The 22,993-nt window shown below is 39.6% G+C and overlaps 1 protein-coding gene across 1 annotated transcript in view; it reads right to left on the bottom strand.

The window, feature by feature from the left end:
• The window catches only part of LOC309568074 (indolethylamine N-methyltransferase-like), a gene marked incomplete at its 5' end in the record, with an annotated part of 50,503 nt that extends 28,048 nt beyond the window's left edge, over positions 1-22,455 (bottom strand). Inside the window, 2 exons of the mRNA XM_082273644.1 lie at positions 18,749-18,956; positions 22,305-22,455. Coding sequence (XP_082129770.1) covers positions 18,749-18,956; positions 22,305-22,455 — 359 coding nt within the window. The remainder of the gene's footprint in view (positions 1-18,748; positions 18,957-22,304) is intronic.
• Positions 22,456-22,993: the final 538 nt, after the last annotated feature.

Below are 22,993 nucleotides of genomic sequence, written 5' to 3'. Positions count from 1 at the left end.
GAATCCAAAGATTTGTAGGATTCGCTAATTTTTACAGAAGGTTCATCAGAGGGTTCTCAGCCATCATCGCCCCCATCACTCAATTGACACGACAACACTCTCGATTTCAGTGGTCTCAGGAGGCCCAGGAAGCCTTTGATAAACTTAAAGCCCTGTTCACTTCTGCTCCAGTATTACAGCACCCAGAACACACTCTACCCTACGTCCTGGAGGTAGACGCCTCGGAAGTAGCTACTGGAGCAATCTTATCACAGCGCCAAGGGCCTAAAGCTTTGCTCCACCCAGTAGCCTTCTTTTCAAGAAAATTAAGTCAAGCAGAAAAGAATTATGATGTCGGTGACCGGGAGCTGTTGGCCATCAAGGCGGCTTTAGAAGAGTGGCGATACCTGCTGAAGGGTGCAGCCCACCCTGTGATGATCTTTACCGATCACAAAAATTTGGAATACCTCAGGACTGCCAAACGGCTTAGACCCCGGCAAGCACGGTGGGCCCTGTTTTTCTCCCGTTTTAACTTTCACATTACTTATCGGCCGGGGTCCAAGAATAGCAAAGCTGACGCTCTCTCTCGAATGTTCCCGGAAACTCCTAAAGTAGCATCTTCCAGCACAATCCTGTCCTCCCAAAATTTTTTACTAATACTACCTAATCTAAAGTCAGCCATACAGCTAGCATCTGCCCAATGCCTGGTAACTGAAGTTTCAGCTTTAAGGAAGCAAGATGGATTCTTCTGGCATAACGATAAAATTTTTGTACCACAAGAGACCAGGACTTTAGTCCTTAAAGCATGCCATGATCATCAGCTAGCCGGTCATTTTGGGGTACACAAGACCATCAAACTTGTCCAATGTTCCTTCTGGTGGCCAGGCTTGAGCCAGGACTGCAAAGATTATGTTGGTTCCTGCACAACTTGTCTTCGCAGCAAAGGGAGTAACACTAAAGCCTGGGGCCTGTTAAGACCATTACCGGTCCCGGACTTTCCCTGCAAAATGCTGTCCATGGACTTCATTGTGGATCTACCCCCTTCTGAGGGATTCACTTCCATTTTTGTAATAGTAGACTGATTGTCTAAAATGTCACATTTTGTACCGATGGTGGGCACTCCCTCTGCCGCAGACACCGCCCATGCCTTTATAAAGGAAATAGTAAGGCTCCATGGTCTGCCCAGAAACATAGTCTCTGACAGAGGAGTACAATTTACCTCCAGATTCTGGAGAACTCTTTGTAGAGCCTTAGACATTGACGTCTGCCTATCCTCGGCCTACCACCCCCAAAGCAACAGCCAGACGGAAAGAACCAACCAAACCTTGGAACAGTACCTTCGATGCTTTTCCACTTTCTCACAAGATAATTGGGTATCTCTGTTACCCTGTGCCGAATTTTCCTATAATAACTCAGTTCATGCTGCCACCAACCAGACTCCATTCTGGGCCAACTATGGGTACCATCCATCCTTTCTACCTGACGTGTTGCCTGAAAGTCCTGTGCCCGCAGTTCAAGACAGATTAACCTCCATCGTAACCAACAATCAGGTTCTTCAGGAAGCCATTTCAAAAGCTCAGGAGGATTATAAAAGGTACTATGATAAGAAGAGGAGGGGGAATCCAGTTTTGAAAGTTGGAGACAGGGTCTGGCTATCTACGGCTAATTTGAAACTCCCTTGCCCTTCACGAAAGCTGGGTCCAAGGTTCATTGGGCCATTTGAGATAAGGAGAGTGATAAACCCTGTGGCCTTTGAACTGACACTTCCACAATCTTATAAAATCCACCCGATTTTTCATGTGTCTCTTCTGAAACCTGCCTCTTCAGACCGTTTTCCGGGAAGAGAAGACCCACCACCACCACCGGTTACAGTGGGCGAATATACTGAATTTGAGGTAGAAACAATTCTTGATTGCAGGAAGAGAGGAAGGCAAACTCAATATCTTGTCAGATAGAAAGGTTACCCCCCTGAAGAGAATTCTTGGGAGCCCGAAGGGAATATTCATGCTCCCAGATTGTTGCTGGAGTTCTTCAACAGAAACCCTGAAAAGGTATCGCGTTTGGGCATCCGGAGGCTGCCCGTAGGGGGGGGGGGGCACTGTCAGGAGACTAGCCAGAGGAGAGTTGCCGGAGGCCTGGCATGGTGGCCAATTTCCAATATGGCCGCACTCGCACAAATGCACGCACACGTATTGCGAACGCACGTTCACTACGGCAAAGACGTGTGTGTGCTGGCTCACACAATGCTTGTCAGATCTTGGCGCCCTCTGGCCTTTAAAAGAGGGACTGCAGCACATGGACATTGCTGACTGATCTTCAGCTTCCTGCTTCCTGTTCTTGTGTGTGTGCTTATGCTTCTGATCATCTGTTACCGACCCGGCCTGCCTTTGGATACCTCTTGTCATTCCCCCAGCTCTGACCTCGGATAGCCCACGGATCTGCTCTTGTCTCTTGTCCTGTGTATGAGTTCGGCTTGCCTGACTATGTCCCTGCTCTTCTGTCTGCTGACTACTGGCTTACTGACCTTGGCATCCATCTCTGACTACGTTTCCTGCTTCACCCTGTCTGCTGTGATCCACCTTGGTGCCTACCTGCAGTACCCAGCCTGCTGTACCCACCTGCAGTACTTACCTGTTGCTCCAGCCTGCAATACCTATTTGCCATATCCAGCTTACTGGAGCCACTACAATCTGTTTCCTGCTGTGTGCAGTCTGCACCATCATCAGCTCCACTGGGTCCTACTGCTCACCTCATCTGGTATCCACCTGCGGAGAGATCTCCACACCTGCATCTCTCATCCGTGGCACAGCCGGCAATCCCTGCTTCTTTAGGCTTTGTGTTCCCTGTTTTCACCTTCAGGGACACTGAGCACCTAGCCGCAAGGAGAGCCCTCTCAGCATTTCGGCTTCAGGACCAGGTACGTGACAATATCTCACACGTACAGACCCAGACTAGGCCCTGATTACTATTTTTTGTACCCTAAAGGCAGGATGAGGAGTAGGAGGAGTTCGGAACAGGCAGGAGGCAAACTGAAGCACCCTGCAATCCTCGGCGGTATAAGATGCGCCCTAAAAATTGGAAAGGTGTATCTCACACGTACCGATACAGACTATCCCGCAATTTAATTCTTTTTACCCCAAGGGTGTAGATTGAATAGCGGAATAGAAAATATGATATCAAAAGGTGTATCTATCTCACACGTACAGACTCAGACTAGGCCCTGATTACTATTTTTTGTACCCTAAAGGCAGGATGAGGAGTAGGAGGGGTTCGGAACAGGCAGGAGGCAAACTGAAGCACCCTGCAATCCTCGGCGGTATAAGATGCACCCTAAAAATTGGAAAGGTGTATCTCACACATACCGATACAGACTATCCCGCAATTTAATTATTTTTACCCCAAGGGTGTAGATTGAATAGCGGAATAGAAAATATGATATCAAAAGGTGTATCTATCTCGCACGTACGGACCCAGACTAGGCCCTGATTACTATTTTTTGTACCCCAAAGGCAGGATGAGGAGTAGGAGGAGTTCGGAACAGGCAGGAGGCAAACTGAAGCACCCTGCAATCCTCGGCGGTATAAGATGCGCCCCAAAAATTGGAAAGGTGTATCTCACACGTACCAATACAGACTATGCCGCAATTTAATTATTTTTACCCCAAGGGTGTAGATTGAATAGCGGAATAGAAAATATGATATCAAAAGGTGTATCTATCTCACACGTACAGACCCAGACTAGGCCCTGATTACTATTTTTTGTACCCTAAAGGCAGGATGAGGAGTAGGAGGAGTTTGGAAACGGCAGGAGGCAAACTGAAGCACCCTGCAATCCTCGGTGGTATAAGATGCGCCCCAAAAATTGGAAAGGTGTATCTCACACGTACCGATACAGACTATCCCGCAATTTAATTCTTTTTACCCCAAGGGTGTAGATTGAATAGCGGAATAGAAAATATGATATCAAAAGGTGTATCTATCTCACACGTACAGACCCAGACTAGGCCCTGATTACTATTTTTTGTACCCTAAAGGCAGGATGAGGAGTAGGAGGAGTTCGGAACAGGCAGGAGGCAAACTGAAGCACCCTGCAATCCTCGGCGGTATAAGATGCGCCCCAAAAATTGGAAAGCTGTATCTCACACGTACCGATACAGACTATCCCGCAATTTAATTCTTTTTACTCCAAGGGTGTAGATTGAATAGCGGAATAGAAAATATGATATCAAAAGGTGTATCTATCTCACACGTACAGACCCAGACTAGGCCCTGATTACTATTTTTTGTACCCTAAAGGCAGGATGAGGAGTAGGAGGAGTTCGAAACAGGCAGGAGGCAAACTGAAGCACCCTGAAATCCTCGGTGGTATAAGATGCGCCCCAAAAATTGGAAAGGTGTATCTCACACGTACCGATACAGACTATCCCGCAATTTAATTCTTTTTACCCCAAGGGTGTAGATTGAATAGCGGAATAGAAAATATGATATTAAAAGGTGTATCTATCTCACACGTACAGACCCAGACTAGGCCCTGATTACTATTTGTTGTACCCTAAAGGCAGGATGAGGAGTAGGAGGAGTTTGGAACAGGCAGGAGGCAAACTGAAGCACCCTGCAATCCTCGGCAGTATAAGATGTGCCCCAAAATTTGGAAAGGTGTATCTCACACGTACCGATACAGACTATCCCGCAATTTAATTATTTTTACCCCAAAGGGTGTAGATTGAATAGCGGAATAGAAAATATGATATAAAATTGGTGATTTTTCAATAGCACATGGGAACACAGCAGTGTCTTATGTCAGTCAGCTCTGCTGCAGACTATGAAGGGAAAAAAAAGGAAAATTCCCCTTTAAGTATTGTAATTTTTAAATAGCTTAGTACAGACTATGCCACAATTTTATTTTTTTTAACCCAAAAGGGTGTATATTGAATAGTGGAATAGAAAAAAGTGTATAATATTGAAAATCACTAGCACATGTGAACACAGCAGTGTCTTATGTCAGTCAGCTCTGCTGCAGGCTATGAAGGGGAAAAAAAAAGGAAATTCCCCTTTAAGTTTGAAATTTTAAAATAGATTAGTACAGACTATGCCACAATTTAATTTTTTTAACCCAAAACGGTGTATATTGAATAGTGGAATAGAAAAAAGTGTATAAAATTTAAAATCAGTCAATAATAGCACATGTGAACACAGCAGTGTCTTATCACAGTCAGCACTGAAGCAAAAACGCTGCACACAATTGACTGATAAAAATAGATTTTTTTCTCCCTCCTCCTCAGCGGGCAAAAAGATTGTGTTCACTGCACCACCCCACACACAGCAAAATCGATGTAGAACACTGACCCTGCCTATTATCCAGCCTCGCCCTAATATTGTCGATAAGATCGTTCACTGGCACTGCACAACCAACCCCCCACACAGCAAAATCGATGTAGCACACCGACCCTGCCTATTCTCCAGCCTCGCCCTAAAATGCCCTAATAACTCGCCCTGCCTGCACTCCGACCTGACCCTGCATTCTTTTCGGACACAATACAATTTTTCACTGTCTGTCCCTAATCAGCAGCCAGCACGTATGATGTGTGCTCTCTCCCTAATCTACAGCAGAATGACCGCAGCGCGCTGGGGCTCTCGAACTTATAAAAACATGGTCACATGCTTCAGATGGCCAATCACAGCTACTAATACATTAGTAGGCATGGCTGGGATGGCTTACGGCACACCAGTTAAACGCTTGTTGATTGGCTGTTGAAAGCCCTCCATTAAAAGCGCGCCATTACATACAAATACGGAAATAAAATGACCGAACACGGATTTTAAACCCGAACATACAGTAAAGTTTTCGGGTCCGTGTTCGGGTAACAAAAATCCAATTATTCGGTACGAACACGAATAATACAGTCCGTGTTCGCTCAACACTAGTATCGTCCGCATAGACATCATCAGAGGATATTGCTCGAGCAATATCCTCTGATGATGTCTATGCGGACGATACGTGTCAGGAGCTCACCATAAGAACTTCTATCTACATGTTTTATTGCCTGTTACCATGCGAACATTGTAAGTGCAAGTCTTTTTTTATTAAAAGGTTTTTTTAGCAATATTACGCTATATGCACTCTTCTTTCTGGCTTTTATGTAACCTGGCTATGAGAGATCTACATCCCTCTACAAACCACTTCATGAGCCTGAAATTACATCCATGGTCGTATCTTAGGAGGAATCTGGATCATCTTTAAAAGCCCATTTGGTCTGCTTGTTATATGGTAATGTAGACCCATTTGATCTGGTGAGCACCCAATTCATTTGGTTCTATCTGGTGATGGGATATCTTCTTTCATTTTAAAGATATATTGTGTTCAGCGTCAAGATTCATCACACTCATGGGACTATTTTTCTTTCTGTATGGAAATTTTTTTGACATGGGACTTATTTAAATCATTATTTGTTTTTTTTTCACCATGTTATCACAAGTTGGTATTATCATGTTAATGCCTTCCTCCAATTTTTTAGCGCTGCACTTATTTTCCTTTTTTGTTTTCCTGAGGTAACATCTTAATTGCACTTAAAAACCACTTTCCACCCTTAGGACATTCATGGATGTCCTTGAGTTGAAGTGGTTATACCAGGATGATGCCTGCAGCTACAGGCATCATCCTGGCATCAAAACTTGCAGCCGGCGATTCTTACTTAAGCAGAAGTGATTTAAGTGGCTGAGCGGCCAATGGATCACTTCTGAGGGCAGCTGGAGTGGGTCGCTGTGGCCAGTGATGAAAGCTGCACTTAACAGAGAAAGAGGAACTGCTGTTGTTACTCCCTCTCTGTGAAGGATTTCATCACTTCCGGTTTTGGCTTTTCGTTTGCCTGCCCGTTAGTGGCCAGGAAAGAGGCCAAGCTGATCTATGTCTGAATGGCTGCATTGGAGGCCTGAGGAGAGATTTGAGATCTAATAGACCCCAGATCTCTCCATAAAGGCGACCTGTTACGGCTCAAGCTGTCACGAGGTATGTTGTTCATCCCTTGTGATAGCAATGAAGGTAATAAAAAAAAATGTCCCTGTTCCCCCGTGCTTACATGCAAATACGAACACATACATAGCTCCTGCCGCATATGTAAACGATGATCACACCACACTTGTGAGGTATCATAGCAAATGTCAGCACAAGAGCAATAATTCTTGTTCCAGACCTCCTGTGTAACTCTAAACTTTGGAGAATTTTAAGTGCTGTAGTTAGGCGCCATTCCAAGCGCGTATGCAAATTTTAAAGTGTGACATGTTAGGTATCTAGGAAAAGATAGCCCAGTCACCGCACACCTTACCCAGCCCAAGTGGTTAGCCTGTGCACTGAATAGCATATGAGTCTAAGCCCCTGAAATGCAACCACAGTCAAGAATGTCACGTGTAATGTAGCAATAATGAGAATTTATAGACATTTTGGAGGCATGCATACACAGGTTAAAAAAATAAATAGGGACTAAAATAAATAAGTGAAACAATAAAAAAAAAAATGAAAATGTTGCATAAAACCTGACATCTCTGCACCATTGTGTGAATGAGGACTAAAGGCTAATGGTAGAAATGTTTTGAATCCTGATCTGATGAAATGTGTATGAAAGGTAGGTGATACTCTCCTCGATAGTCCTGAGGGCCAGATGCAGCCTTTTGCCTGCTTTGGGTACTCTTCCACCCACTGATACCAAGAATGGGGCATAATTCCTTCCACTGACACCAATGAGGGGGCACGATTGCTCCCAAAGGACACCAATGATGGGGCACAATTTCTCCCAATCACACCAACAGTGAGGCACAATTTCTCCCAATCACACCGATAATGGGGTCTTATGACACCAACGATGGGGGCCTGATTACAGCAACGATGGGGCACAACTCCTCCCACTGACATCAAAGATAGGGGCATTGTTTTTCCCACTGATGTCGGGACCATCTCTACTCCCAATGTCCACAGTCCTGCCCTCCTAAAGTCTGAAGGACAATAAACTGGCCCTTTGTTTATAAAAATTGGAGACCATTGGTCTATACCAACATGCAGAGGAATCACTACATTGGAGATTTTTAAGGCAGCAATATGGCCGTCTTACGCTACCTCCTTGACACATGACAGGGTCAGTCCTGCTGCCCTTACCACCATAGACTTGGACATGGAGATCTGTGGTTCTCTCTTCTACTTTCAATATTAAAAATTAAACTCTATAGGTTATTTTTACCCTGTTTTTAGATTGTTATATCCTTTCAGTATGATGCCATACATACTGTATGTGCTAAGAAAGGACAATGAGCAAAGGTAAGTATACAGTTTTCTGATTTGTATGTGTCTTTCAATATTTTATATTTCAGTATCTACTTTGTACTTTCTAAAGCTAGCTACATATTGATCAAAATTATACTAATTTAGCAGGGACTGACAGAATTTCGACCTACGTATGGACACTGTGGTTGTACAGAAGTCGATCTACCGATTGACTTCTGTACAACCACCCTGTTGAATTCTCCACGCTCTATCAGTGCTGCAGGAAGGCAATGACACAGCAGGGAGGATTCCTTCATCCACCTTGAATGTGTGGATAGGGAGTCAATTTTTTTTTAATTCAGCCAGCTCATCCATGGGCAGCCCAATACACCATATTATTATTTGGCTAATACACTAAATTAATCAATCTCTTTTCTATTCAGAATATTTTGTTTTGGATTTCTGTATGTGACGTAGTTCCTATTAAATCCATCACAGTGTTTACTGTATGTATTCGTGCTAGATTATATTCTCTGGCATCTATTTTGTATAGCTATTCCCCCTTAATATGTTGATTCTATCTCTCAGGGACCTTTTGTGCTGTTTGGAGGAATGGTTTTTCCTCTATTCAGCCTTTGCTCCTCCTTCTTCACTCTCTTGCTGACAGCTTTGAACATGGCGACCGGACCGGATGTTATTGTCCTCGACTTCCGGTTTCCGGTCTGACCATGTGACGCCGTCGCGTCTTATTGACGCACTTCCATATCGGGCTCCGATTGGCCGGCTGGGTGTGCTTCGCTCTCACTCCCTCGGTGACGTCAGACGCCGAGGGAGTGGAGGAGATGTATAAATGCCGGCGCAGATGGTCAGTATTCCACTAGACCACCGGGGAACATGACGTTCGTTTGGAGACACATGCGGTAATGGAATTTCTTTTTCTTTGGCCTCCTATCCATTTCTTGATGATTCCAACATGGCGATTCAAACCCTTCTCCTCTTTGCTTATTCTGTTTTGTTTCTCATGCAGCTTTGCATTGGAGCAGACCATCTAAAGATTCTTCTGAATTAAACAAATTCCTACAGGATTGTTACACAAAACTTTAGGATTTGGATGTGTACTAAACTGGACCACCAGGGTAAATGGCATTCCTATTTTATATTTTATCTTTATAGCAACCAATATTATGTTGGCAATTTCTCCTTATGGAATATATGCCCATAGAAATTCTCTTTACTGTTTTGAAGGAATCCTATTTCTCTTTCTTGAACTGATGGGATATCTTTTCCCTTATCATTGCAATTCAGTTTTAATATATATATATATATATATATATATAATACATCTCGTTATAGAAAATTATCATTATCTTTCCCTTTTTATCTGCTTATATATTCACCTTATTTTTTTTACATATATAGGTAATGTGGTTAAATAAAGGGGTTGTAAAGAGAGAACAGCGGTCTGCTGTTGTAAACACTGCAGATTGTTATTCTCTCAAGAATCAGTACAGAGCGCCTATGATCCTCCTATTTAGGATTACAGGTCTCTGTGTTGATTCCTCAAGCCCACCCCCTCACAGTTAGAAAACACCCCCTACGCATACATTTAACCCTTTGATCACCCCTGGGTTAACCCCTTCCCTGCCAGTGTCATTATTACAGTAACAGTGCATATTTTTAGCACTGATTACTGTAGTAATGTCACTGGTCCCCCCAAAAAAGTAAAAAATGTCAGTTAGAGGTCCGATCTTTCCGCTGCAATGCCGAAGTCCCACTAAAAATCACTGATAGCCGCCATTACTTGTAAATAAATAAATAAATAAATAAAACTGACATAAATCTTTCCCCTAGTTTGTAACATAGAAACATAGAAACATAGAATGTGTCGGCAGATAAGAACCATTTGGCCCATCTAGTCTGCCCAATATATCTGAATCCTATGAATAGTCCCTGGCCCTATCTTATATGAAGGATAGCCTTATGCCTATCCCAGGCATGCTTAAACTCCTTCACTGTATTTGCAGCTACCACTTCTGCAGGAAGGTTATTCCATGCATCCACTACTCTCTCAGTAAAGTAATACTTCCTCATATTACTTTTAAACCTTTGCCCCTCTAATTTAAAACTGTGTCCTCTTGTGGTAGTTTTTCTTCTTTTAAATATGCTCTCCTCCTTTACCGAGTTGATTCCCTTTATGTATTTAAAGCGGAGTTCCACCCAAAAGTGGAACTTCCGCTTTAGGGAGTCCTGACCCCCCGACATGCCACATTTGGCATGTCATTTTTTGGGGGGGGGGAGCGGGTACCTATTTTGACAGGTACCCGCTCCCACTTCTGCTCGGAGCGCCGCGGCGCCCTAAACGGAAGTTCTCCTCTTCCCCTCCCTCCCTGCAATCTTCTGGGACACGTCAGAGGTCCCAGAAGATTGCCGGCCAATCACGGCGCGCAGCGCGACTCGCGCATGCGCAGTGGGTACCCGGCTGTGAAGCCGCAAACTGTAACAGCCGGGTGCCCACAGCAGTGATGCCGGCGCCGAGGGAGAGGATCGAGGCTTCCGGCGGCCGCATCGCTGGACCGTTGGACAGGTGAGTAAATGGCTGGAACTACGCTTTAAAGTTTCTATCATATCCCCTCTGTCTCTTCTTTCTTCCAAGCTATACATGTTAAGGTCCTTTAACCTTTCCTGGTAAGTTTTTTCCTGCAATCCATGTACTAGTTTAGTAGCTCTTCTCTGAACTCTCTCTAGAGTATCTATATCCTTCTGGAGATATGGCCTCCAGTACTGCGCACAATACTCCAAGTGAAGTCTCACCAGTGTTCTGTACAGCGGCATAAGCACTTCTCTCTTTCTACTGCTTATACCTCTCCCTATACATCCAAGCATTCTGCTGGCATTTCGTGCTGCTCTATTACATTGTCCTCCCACCTTTAAGTCTTCTGAAATAATTACTCCTAAATCCCTTTCCTCAGATACTGAGGTCAGGACTGTGTCAAATATTCTATATTCTGCCCTTGGGTTTTTACGCCCCAGGTGCATTATCTTGCACTTATCCACATTAAATTTCAGTTGTCAGAGTTCTGACCATTCTTCTAGTTTTCCTAAATCCTTTTCCATTTGGCGTTTCCCTCCAGGAACATCAACCCTGTTACATATCTTTGTGTCATCAGCAAAAAGACAAACCTTACCATCGAGGCCTTTTGCAATATCACTTATGAAGATATTAAACAAAATTGGTCCCAGTACAGATCCCTGAGGTACCCCACTGGTAACATGACCTTGTTCTGAATGTTCTCCATTGACTACAACCCTCTGTTGTCTGTCACTTGTAGATGTGATAACTTTTGCGCAAACCAATCAAAATACACTTATTGGGGGTTTTTTTTACCAAAAATATGCAGCAGAATACAAATTGGCCTAAAATGATGAAAAAAATTGATTTTTAATTTTTTTATTTCATTGGGAATGTTATATAGCAAAATGTGAAAAATATTGCTTTTTTTTTTTCAGAATTGTCGCTCTTTTTTTGTTTATAGCACAAAAAATAAAAAATTGCACAGGTGAATAAATACCACCAAAAGCGAGATCTAATTGTAGGGAAAAAAAGGACATCAATTTCTTTAGGCACAGTGTCGCACAACCGCGCGATTGTCCATTAAAAAAACGCAGTGCAGAATTGCAAAAAAATGGCCTGGTCATTAAGGGGGTAAAACCTTCCAGCCCAGAAGTGGTTAAACAATGTGAATTTGCTTTTTCAGCACAGTAGATAAGGAGAGCTTGAATAAAAACAATTATAAAGAGCTGAGAGCTCCATCGGATGGATGGAAACAGATTTGAACTTTTCAAATACAATATTTCAAAGTTACCTGACTAAAAACATGAAAAAAGTTTGTATTTAACCACTTGCGGACCAGCCGCCGGCCGGTCTGCTCTGTCCCGTGAAACGACGCACATGTACGTCGTTTCCTGGGACCGCTAGTAGGGGGGCGCCAATTGGCCACAGAGAGAGCCAATCAGCGGGTCCAGATGCCGCGATTGCCGCCGGGAACCCGTGATCGCTCCCCGTGGAATGGCGGTCTGCCGTTGTAAATAACAACAAAGAGCAGAGCCGCTCAGGTGTCAGTTCAATGGCTGGTGCTGGTCAGATCCGCCGTCCAAGCAATAGAAAATCCAAGAAAGTAGACCGCACTCAGGAAATGTAAGGTGAAAACAATCAAAACTCCTTTATTCTTCTTCGGTACAGCAGACAGACAGTACAATGCACATAACAGACGTGTCAGGTTGACGCGTTTCACGATAAAGATCGCTTACTCATAACCACACACTGTGGAACCGTGGAAGCCGACATACATTTGTAGGTAAACCAAAAAAGAGGGAGGTGACCAAAGAATGTAATTGCTTGCACCTTGAATTGATTGATTGATAAGAAACAGATGTAGGTTCAGCAAGTCCACAGTTCCACAGTGAAAGACAATTAGATACAAAACTCCTTCACCACGTAGGGGAATGGAGATATACATACGAACAATATAAAACCATATGTGTGACTGATACAAAGATATAAAGATATAAAACAATGGCTGAAAAAATAGGAACCAATAAATGAATGAATCATGCATGAGTAAATAGAAAACCTCATAATTGAATGCTTTAGACTCTGGTGGCGAGGACATAATAAATAAAAGACAAATATATGTAGAAAGTGGTCGTCCAATGTATGGAAAGGATCTCTCAAATGTAGTTAGTGGCTATGTAAAAAATCGTGTATATAAAAAAGATAGTTTATTGGAATAACATACCAGATGTTGCACTGATATTAATCCTGAAAAAGAGAAGATAACTCCCATGCATATAAAGAATATTATGTGTGAAAAATGTGAAAATATAAGAAATTAAAAAAAAAAAAAAAAATTAAAAAAAAAAATAAATAAAAAAATGTGAAAAAAGAAAAAAGACTCGTGAAAAGAAAAACCACATTTTTGACAATAGTTGAAGAGACATAAAATCAATATGAATAAAAATAGATGGTGATAGTGAAAGATGTGGCAGTAAATATACTACCGGATGTAGAATGTGAGAGAAATAATAAAAATAGGAAAATAATTATTCTTCTTCCAAAAAAGTGTGAAGAAGGGTGATAAGGTGAAAAAATATATAATAATGAATGTGATATGATAAAAAGTAACAATCCGTCAAGTGTGTAGCATAATCAATGAACATTAATCAATATATAAAGAAAACGCAAAACACGGGATGAAACTGAAAGTAATGTGCAACTAGTGTGCGTGATGGTGAGATGTAGTAAAAGTATAGGTTAACATATCAATAAAGACGACTCATATAGAAAATATAAAACATGAATTGTCATGCCACCAGAGGATAAGCACCGAAAAAAGCCTATAGGTTCCCATTTTTACAGATGTATCTAGACTGACACCAAAGTCGCCATGTATAAATTCACTAATTAAGTATGTAAATGATTGATCGACCAAATACATGGTTCAAAGAAGACACTCAAAAACAGAAGCGCATGCATACAAAATATATAGAAAAACCATTTCATAGAAGCATATTCCATTTGTTTGAGTGTGTCCGTGAATGTAATGGGACATGTAAATATAGTGAAGAACCAGTAAACATTGATTTAACATAGAAAATCACTATATGTAGTGAATATAATAAGATATGAACTGGAATGGAGAAATATATGCGATATGGCGGTCATGGTGTCAAGGAAAAGGAAGACCCCCTCTTCCAATGGTGACTTTATTAATCAAAAAGTCATTGGAAAAATATAGAAATTTTAATTTTAACTAGTAACCATTGTTGACACTCAGACAGCTTGTTGACCTTAAATGAATGCATATTGATAGTAGCAAAATATGACAATAGAAATAAAGTGACTGGTGCATAGTATATATCAAGAAAAGAAGGGCTCGAAGAAGCTCGGAACGAGCCTCAAATGGAGCCTCAAGACAGGGAAATAGCCATGACCTGACATGAGACTAAGGGCCTAAAAACAGACCTTATTATTTAGAAAAAAGGGAAGTGAGGTAAAGAGAAGAAACAGAAAAAGAAAAATCTCAAAGCTATATGGAGCTACATAGCAGAATCCTTCAAACCATTACCGGATGGCGATCAAAAAACAGAAGCAAATGACTCCTGACATATAACCATGAATGACCACGGGGTTCGTGGCTGAAAGCCAAAACCAGCGAGATACATAAAAATTTAAATAAAAATCAAAAAGCCAAAAAATCAAAAAAATCAAAAAGCCAAATATATATATATATATATATATATATATATATATATATATATAAATAATAAAAGTTAATAAAAATTAAAAATTGAAAAACCAAAAACTGAAAACCAAAAACCAAAAAAACAAAAAAGGGGAAGGATGTGTAGAGCATGGCATTAAATGAAAAAAGAAAAGAAAAAAGAGGGGAGAGGAAAACTTACTCATAAAAATGAGTGATGTCCCACTCAAAATTCAATCCCTGTGGAATGCGAGTTTGAAGCCTAAAAATCCAAGAGACCTCTTTTTTGCATAATATATGGAAAATATCCCCGCCTCTAATTGGTTTAGTGATGCGCTCTATGACCTGAACCTGTACTAGGGACAAGTCACCTCCATGGTTGTGATTGAAGTGGCGTGCCACATTGGTTGATTTTGATAGTCTAATGTCACTTAGATGTTCCCTGAACCTATCCTTAAGCCTGCGAGTGGTTCTACCTACATATTGTATCAAACAGGCCTTGCAGGTTATAAGATATATGACATATTCTGAGTTACAGTTAAAAAACTTTTCCAGATGAAAAGCCTTTTCACTCACCGAAGACTTAAAGGTGTTTCCATGAAGGATGTGGGGGCAAGTGACACAATCAGTCATGCCACATTTGTAATTGCCTCTACAGTATAGCCAAGTAGGGGATTGTTTAGGTTTTTTAGAAAGATAAAGGCTAGGTGATAAGACGTTGCCCAGGGTAACAGCTCTTTTGGCAACTATATTGACTCCCACGTTTAGAATGTTAGCACATATGTCGTCAGTATTAAGAAGCGGTAGATGTTTCTGAATAATTGTTTTGACCTTGTGGAATTCTAAACTATACGGGAGAGACAACGTAATAGAGGGCATGGGTTTAGAGTTTTTCATGTGGGTAAGTGGAGTGCGGTTATGTCTATATTTATTGCTGGCTTTAGATTTTTGGTTAATAAATTTAGTTAGAGTGTTATTGGTGTTGGAACATCGTTGTTTATCCAGGAGATCAGTCCGATCTCTATTAAGGGCCAGGACATATGCTCTGTTGATCATCCATTGCGGATATCCTCTAGCAAGGAATCTAGATCGTAAAGAAAGTGATTCTTTTTTGAAATCCGCAATATTACTGCATATTCTGCGCAATCTCAAAAACTGCCCAATGGGTATACCTTTCAGTGTATGCATAGGGTGGCTAGATTCCGCATGTAACAGGCTGTTGCCTGACAGTGGTTTCCTATATAAATTGGAGACAACTTTGTCGCCCAAATGACTCAAGGTAACATCTAAAAATTCAATTCTATCTGGGCTCCTGTGTCCCGTGAATTTTAGATTAACCGAATTGTTGTTGAGGTACTCCAAGAATGCATTCAAATCAACATCATGGTGGCAAACAAAGATCAGATCGTCAATGTATCTAAAGAACAGAGCGATCTGATCTCTGAAGGGATTTCCACCTCCAAAGATGTGGGGTCTCTCCCACCAACCCATGTATAGGTTGGCGAGAGAGGGGGAGAACTTGGCTCCCATCGCTGCCCCACATCTTTGGAGGTAGAAATCCCCATCAAAGGTAAAGTAATTGTGTGTTAACAAAAATTGAAGGACTTCAAGAATATATAATTGTAGATCAGCAGGTAGGTTTGTGTTATGTAACAACATAGTTTTTATAGCTAATAGAGCCAGATCATGGGGTATTGAGGAATAGAGGCTAGTGACATCACAGGTGATCCATACATAGTGATCCTTCCAGACAAAATCTTCCATGATATTTAATAGGTGTGTGGTGTCTTTTAGGAAACCTGGAAGACTATGTACTAGACCTTGTAGTTGCCCATCCAACCACTCCCCAAGTCTCTCACAGAGGGACCCAATACCTGAAACAATAGGTCTTCCCAAAATTGGGTCTAAACCTTTGTGGACCTTGGGGAGATGGTGGAATATGGGCATGACGGGAGAAATGGGGACTAATTTTTCAGTATCTTTGGTAGAGAAAACCCCTAGGGCACACTCAAACAAATGGAATATGCTTCTATGAAATGGTTTTTCTATATATTTTGTATGCATGCGCTTCTGTTTTTGAGTGTCTTCTTTGAACCATGTATTTGGTCGATCAATCATTTATATACTTAATTAGTGAATTTATACATGGCGACTTTGGTGTCAGTCTAGATACATCTGTAAAAATGGGAACCTATAGGCTTTTTTCGGTGCTTATCCTCTGGTGGCATGACAATTCATGTTTTATATTTTCTATATGAGTCGTCTTTATTGATATGTTAACCTATACTTTTACTACATCTCACCATCACGCACACTAGTTGCACATTACTTTCAGTTTCATCCCGTGTTTTGCGTTTTCTTTATATATTGATTAATGTTCATTGATTATGCTACACACTTGACGGATTGTTACTTTTTATCATATCACATTCATTATTATATATTTTTTCACCTTATCACCCTTCTTCACACTTTTTTGGAAGAAGAATAATTATTTTCCTATTTTTATTATTTCTCTCACATTCTACATCCGGTAGTATATTTACTGCCACATCTTTCACTATCACCATCTATTTTTATTCATATTGATTTTATGTCTCTTCAACTATTGTCAAAAATGTGGTTTTTCTTTTCACAAGTCTTTTTTCTTTTTTCACATTTTTTTTTTTTTATTATTTTTTTTTTTTTTTATTTTTTTTTTTTTTAATTTCTTATATTTTCACATTTTTCACACATAATATTCTTTATATGCATGGGAGTTATCTTCTCTTTTTCCGGATTAATTTCAGTGCAACATCTGGTATGTTATTCCAATAAACTATCTTTTTTATATACACGATTTTTTACATAGCCACTAACTACATTTGAGAGATCCTTTCCGTACATTGGACGACCACTTTCTACATATATTTGTCTTTTATTTATTATGTCCTCGCCACCAGAGTCTAAAGCATTCAATGATGAGGTTTTCTATTTACTCATGCATGATTCATTCATTTATTGGTTCCTATTTTTTCAGCCATTGTTTTATATCTTTATATCTTTGTATCAGTCACACATATGGTTTTATATTGTTCGTATGTATATCTCCATTCCCCTACATGGTGAAGGAGTTTTGTATCTAATTGTCTTTCACTGTGGAACTGTGGACTTTCTGAACCTACATCTGTTTCTTATCAATCAATCAATTCAAGGTGCAAGCAATTACATTCTTTGGTCACCTCCCTCTTTTTTGGTTTACCTACAAATGTATGTCGGCTTTCACGGTTCCACAGTGTGTGGTTATGAGTAAGCGATCTTTATCGTGAAACGCGTCAACCCGACACGTCTGTTATGTGCATTGTACTGTCTGTCTGCTGTACCGAAGAAGAATAAAGGAGTTTTGATTGTTTTCACCTTACATTTCCTGAGTGCGGTCTGCCGTTGTAAACCTGGCAGACCGCTGTTCTGTCAGTTATGAACACGGGGGTCCTGTGTTCCTCCTATTTAGGAACACAGGTCTCTGTGTTCATGCAGCAAGCCCATCCCCCACACAGTTAGAAAGCACATTTAACCCTTTGATCACACCTGGTGTTAACTCCTTCCCTGCCAGTGTCATTAGTACAGTAACAGTGCAAAAGTGTCAAAAATGTCAGTTAGGTGTCTGGTCTGTCTGCCGCAATGTCGCAGTCCCGCTAAAAATCGCTGATCACCATCATTACTAGTAAAAAAATAAATAAAAATAACATAAATCTTTCCCCTAGTTTGTAGACGCGATAACTTTTGCGCAAACCAATCAAAATACGCTTATTGCAATTTTTTTTTAACAAAAATTTGTAGCAGAATACAAATTGGTCTAAAATTATGAAATTTTAATTTTTTTATTTCATTGGGAATGTTATATAGCAAAAAGTAAAAAATATTGTTTTTTTTTCTTTTTCAGAATTGTCGCTCTTTTTTGTTTATAGCGCAAAAAAATTTAAATTGCAGAGGTGATCAAATACCACCAAAAGAAAGCTCTGTTTGTGGGGAAAAAGGACATCAATTTTATTTGGGTACAGCGTCGCACGACCGCGCAATTATCAGTTAAAGTAACGCAGTGCCCAATCGCAAAAAATGGCCTGCTTATTAAGTGGGAAATTCTTCCAGTCCAGAAGTGGTTAAACAACTTAATAAATGAAATCTACTCAAAACCAATAAAAGTGTCTTTTAAAGAAACAATCTTCTGCAACCTAAAATGCAAAAATCAGAAAGTGAGGAATGATTATGGGACAAGCCACCTCGTTCCTTCTAACTCAGCTGCAGCTGCTGATGTATGCGACCAATCATATGCTCCGGTACGGTCATGTAGCCATCTTGTCAGTTCCATGATACATTTCTCTTGGAATTTTAATACAACTATTTTTTTGAAGAAACCGGAGCAGGCATAAAGATGGTGAATGATGGAACCAACGCTGATGTCAATCATAAATGTACCCTTAACATGACCTGCAGGGATAATACAGATTCAGATGTTATTTTCCCAAAACATTTTACTGCCAATAAAGAGATTTCATAACAATTGGCATTTAATGACACTGCTAGGTGAATATCGCTTTAAAAACTTGTTCCCCACCAATATTTGATATGGTCATGCCCTGCTAAGCCCAGCCACCATTATATGTCACATTATCTTCCATATGTGTCACATTATCTTCCGTTACATGTCACATTATCTTTCATTATATGTCACATTATCTTTCATTATATGTCACATTATCTTCCATAATATGTCACATTATCTTTCATTATATGTCACATTATCTTCTGTTACATGTCACATTATCTTCCATTATATGTCACATTATCTTTCATTATATGTCACATTATCTTTCATTATATGTCACATTATCTTCCATTATATGTCACACATTATCTTCCATTATATGTCACATTATCTTTCATTATATGTCACATTATCTTCCATTATATGTCACACATTATCTTCCATTATATGTCACATTATCTTTCATTATATGTCACATTATCTTTCATTATATGTCACATTATCTTCTGATACATGTCACATTATCTTTCATTATATGTCACATTATCTTCTGTTACATGTCACATTATCTTTCATTATATGTCACATTATCTTTCATTATATGTCACATTATCTTCCGTTACATGTCACATTATCTTCCATTATATGTCACATTATCTTTCATTATATGTCACATTATCTTCTGTTACATGTCACATTATCTTTCATTATATGTCAAATTATCTTCCATTATATGTCACATTATCTTTCATTATATGTCACATTATCTTCTGTTACATGTCACATTATCTTCCATTATATGTCACATTATCTTCCGTTATATGTCAAATTATCTTCCATATATATCACATTACCTTGCCAGATGAGCAAGGTGCTGAGATGTAGTGCAGGTAAGGGGAGTATAAAGAGGTCTGGGGACACAGTCACTTTGCTCTACATTTGTTATGATCTTTTGTTATGCTCCATTCACACTTTCAAAATTGTGCAATTTCCATTGTGACTTTACAGTGTGACTTAATGGGACTTTGATGCCACTTTGGGCAAGTGCGACTTTGGCTTTGACCATGTGACTGTGTGTGCTCTACAAAGTCACACATACATATATATATATATATATATATATATAAAATTCAGGTGCGGCTTTCATGCGACTTTTAAGGTTTACATTGAAGTTTATGGCCCTCATGTCGCATGAAAGTCAGATCAAAGTAGTGCAGGAACTACTTTAATGTCGCTGTGACTTTAAGGACGTTAAAAAAAAAAAAAAAAAAAAGCTGCAAAACCAGTACTGACACCAGGAAAAAGCAGCTGTAAAAACACGCTTTTAGTAGCGTTTTGCATTGGTGCTAATGCACATTTTGCCACATTTAATTACGTTAGCGTTTAGCAGTGTTTTTCTGCCCTCTTCTATTTCCTAAAAGCAGCCGGAAAAAACGCCCTGTATGCACGAGGCTTAAATCACACAAATATGAACGGTACTCATTGAAAAAACATGGGGTGCAACTTGTCATGTGACTTTGGGGTGCAAAGTTGCACTACAACTCGTACAAGTGTAAACTGGGCCTTAAAGTTAAAAAACAAGTATGATAATGTTTGTAAATTAACCTTTTGCAAGCAAATACATAAAAAGTGATAATATAATGACTAGGAGTGACACCTTCACCAAAAAAAAAAAAAAAAAAACAGTCATAGAATTTGGACTCCATCGTCGACAATCTTCTTTTCTTTCCCCCCACCCCCCCTTCTACCTTCTACCTTCTACTTTCTACTGTCCCTCTCTTCTCCCCCCCTTCCCCCCCCTCTACCTTCTACCTTCTACTTTCTACTGTCCCCCCCCCCCCCCCCATCTTACCCATCCTGTTCTAACTGCTGGAAAAGGGAAGGTACAGTGGGCAGAGAGAGATGTTCAGCACTTTACTTTCTTATGTTCAAGAGCCAAGTCAAACATGACTAGTTTCACAATGGGCCTCATATAGATACGGTAATTCTGTGCCTTTACTTGCTGTAAGCCTATAGGCCTTTTTTCTCTCTAGTTTTGCATATGGCTCTAACAACTATTTGTGGCCTTATTTTGTTCACCTGTGTTTTAGTTATATTTAAATGTAACTACTGTTCTGTTCTACTGTATCGCTTTCGGTGTTTCAATAAATTTATATTTGTTAAAAAAAAAAAAATGTCATAGGAAATACATTATCATTTGTTATTGTCTCATCATGATGTGGTACCAGTTTATATGGAAGAGCCCTGGGGCCATCATAAAAAAATGTCAAAGATTTCTGAGTTTGAAAATATATATATATTTTTTTTTTTACAGAATTCTGAGTTTGAAAATCAGAATCATGAGATTAAAAGTCATAATTCTGACTTTTTAAACTCAGAATTCTGACTTTTAATCTCAGAATTCTGACTTTTAATCTCAGAATTGTGGTTAATAAATTTTAGCATGGTCCAAACTTGTAATCTCAGAATTCTGACTTTTAATCTCAGAATTCTGACTTTCAAACTCAGAATTCTGTAAAAAAAAAAATATATTTTTAAAGTCAGAAATCTTTGAAATTTTTTTATGATGGTCCCAGGGTTCTTCCATAAGTTTATGATCCTCTTTTAAAATATATTTTTTAGATCAGCCTGCCACTGTTGACCTCTCCACCTCACGTTGGAGTTCTCCATTCCTTCATTGTGCCATTGGATGGAATAAATGGCACAGAGGATTCATCTTGAAGTTGTTGTTTGCCTCCCAAGACAGCTTTTCACAATTAAAATTTTTGAAAAGCCCACTGGAGAAGTTTTTAAAAATAATTTCTAGAACCCAACCTTGATTGGTACTTGTCTAAAACCTTATCCTGGACTTGCTTACACCAGGAACATTAATTACCCAAAAGTAGACCTCATTCAACCAATTATACAACATCAGAGGACGATTGTTTGCTCCAGAGGAAGCCCAATTTTTTGTGTTAATTGTTATTATTTAATTACAAATTGAATTTAATTTTATACAATTATGTATACATTCATTTTAATATACATCATATATATAAAATCTCAATAAAATCTATATAAATTGCAACTTGTAACACAACAAAATGTGGAAGAGTTCAAAGTGACGTGAATAACTTTTTCTATAGAAATAGCTTGATTTTTGAGCCAGAAATAAAGCATTCTCCTGCTACCAGCAATGGGAAACTGTGAAGACAGAGCTATGGGAACCCCCACCACTGTGAGTTATATGCTTAGATTTATTACCAAAATTAGTATTTTTTGTTAAATATATCAATATATTGTGTACATACCGCTGCTGAGCTGATTGTAAATATTCGCCATTGGAAATTTTAAAGAATCGTCTGCGAAGACCATGTCCTCCTTATTAGAGAAATATGAATCCAGATGATTTCTGGTATCCATTCCATGTACATGATAGAGTTTATGTGTTGTGGAATCCATTGTCCTGCAATGCTGAACTTCACCTTATTGATTTCTGCTTTCAACTAAACTTTAATGTTGGAGTTCTATTTATATTCAGTTGAAAGAAGGTTGGTATATTTTAATTCAATATAATTGTAAGTATATTTACAAAGCAGCCATGGTAACAGAGCTGACTGAGCTTTGATTGCCACCCGAGTTTGCAAATGTTTAACCATTTTAGGACCGGGCCTTTTTCTCACACAAGTTGTTTACAAGTGAAAACCCGTATTTTTTGCTAGAAAATTACTCAGAACCCCCAAACATTATATATATATATATATATATATATTTTTTTTTTTTTTTAGCACAGACACCAGAGGATAAAATGGCAGTCATTGCAATATTTTATATCAAACTGTATTTGCGCAGCGGTCTTTCAAATGCAATTTTTAAAAAAAAAAAAAAAAACTTTAATGAGTTCAAAAAAACAAATAAAAACAGTAAATTTATCCCATTTTTTTTTGTATAATGTGAAAAATGATGTTATGCCGAGTAAATAGATAAATAACATGTCACG

The sequence above is a fragment of the Pelophylax lessonae genome (genome assembly GCF_965119305.1).
Source record: "Pelophylax lessonae genome assembly, chromosome: 12".
Classification (NCBI taxonomy): domain Eukaryota; kingdom Metazoa; phylum Chordata; class Amphibia; order Anura; family Ranidae; genus Pelophylax; species Pelophylax lessonae.
This window is presented reverse-complemented; position numbering and strand designations above follow the sequence as displayed.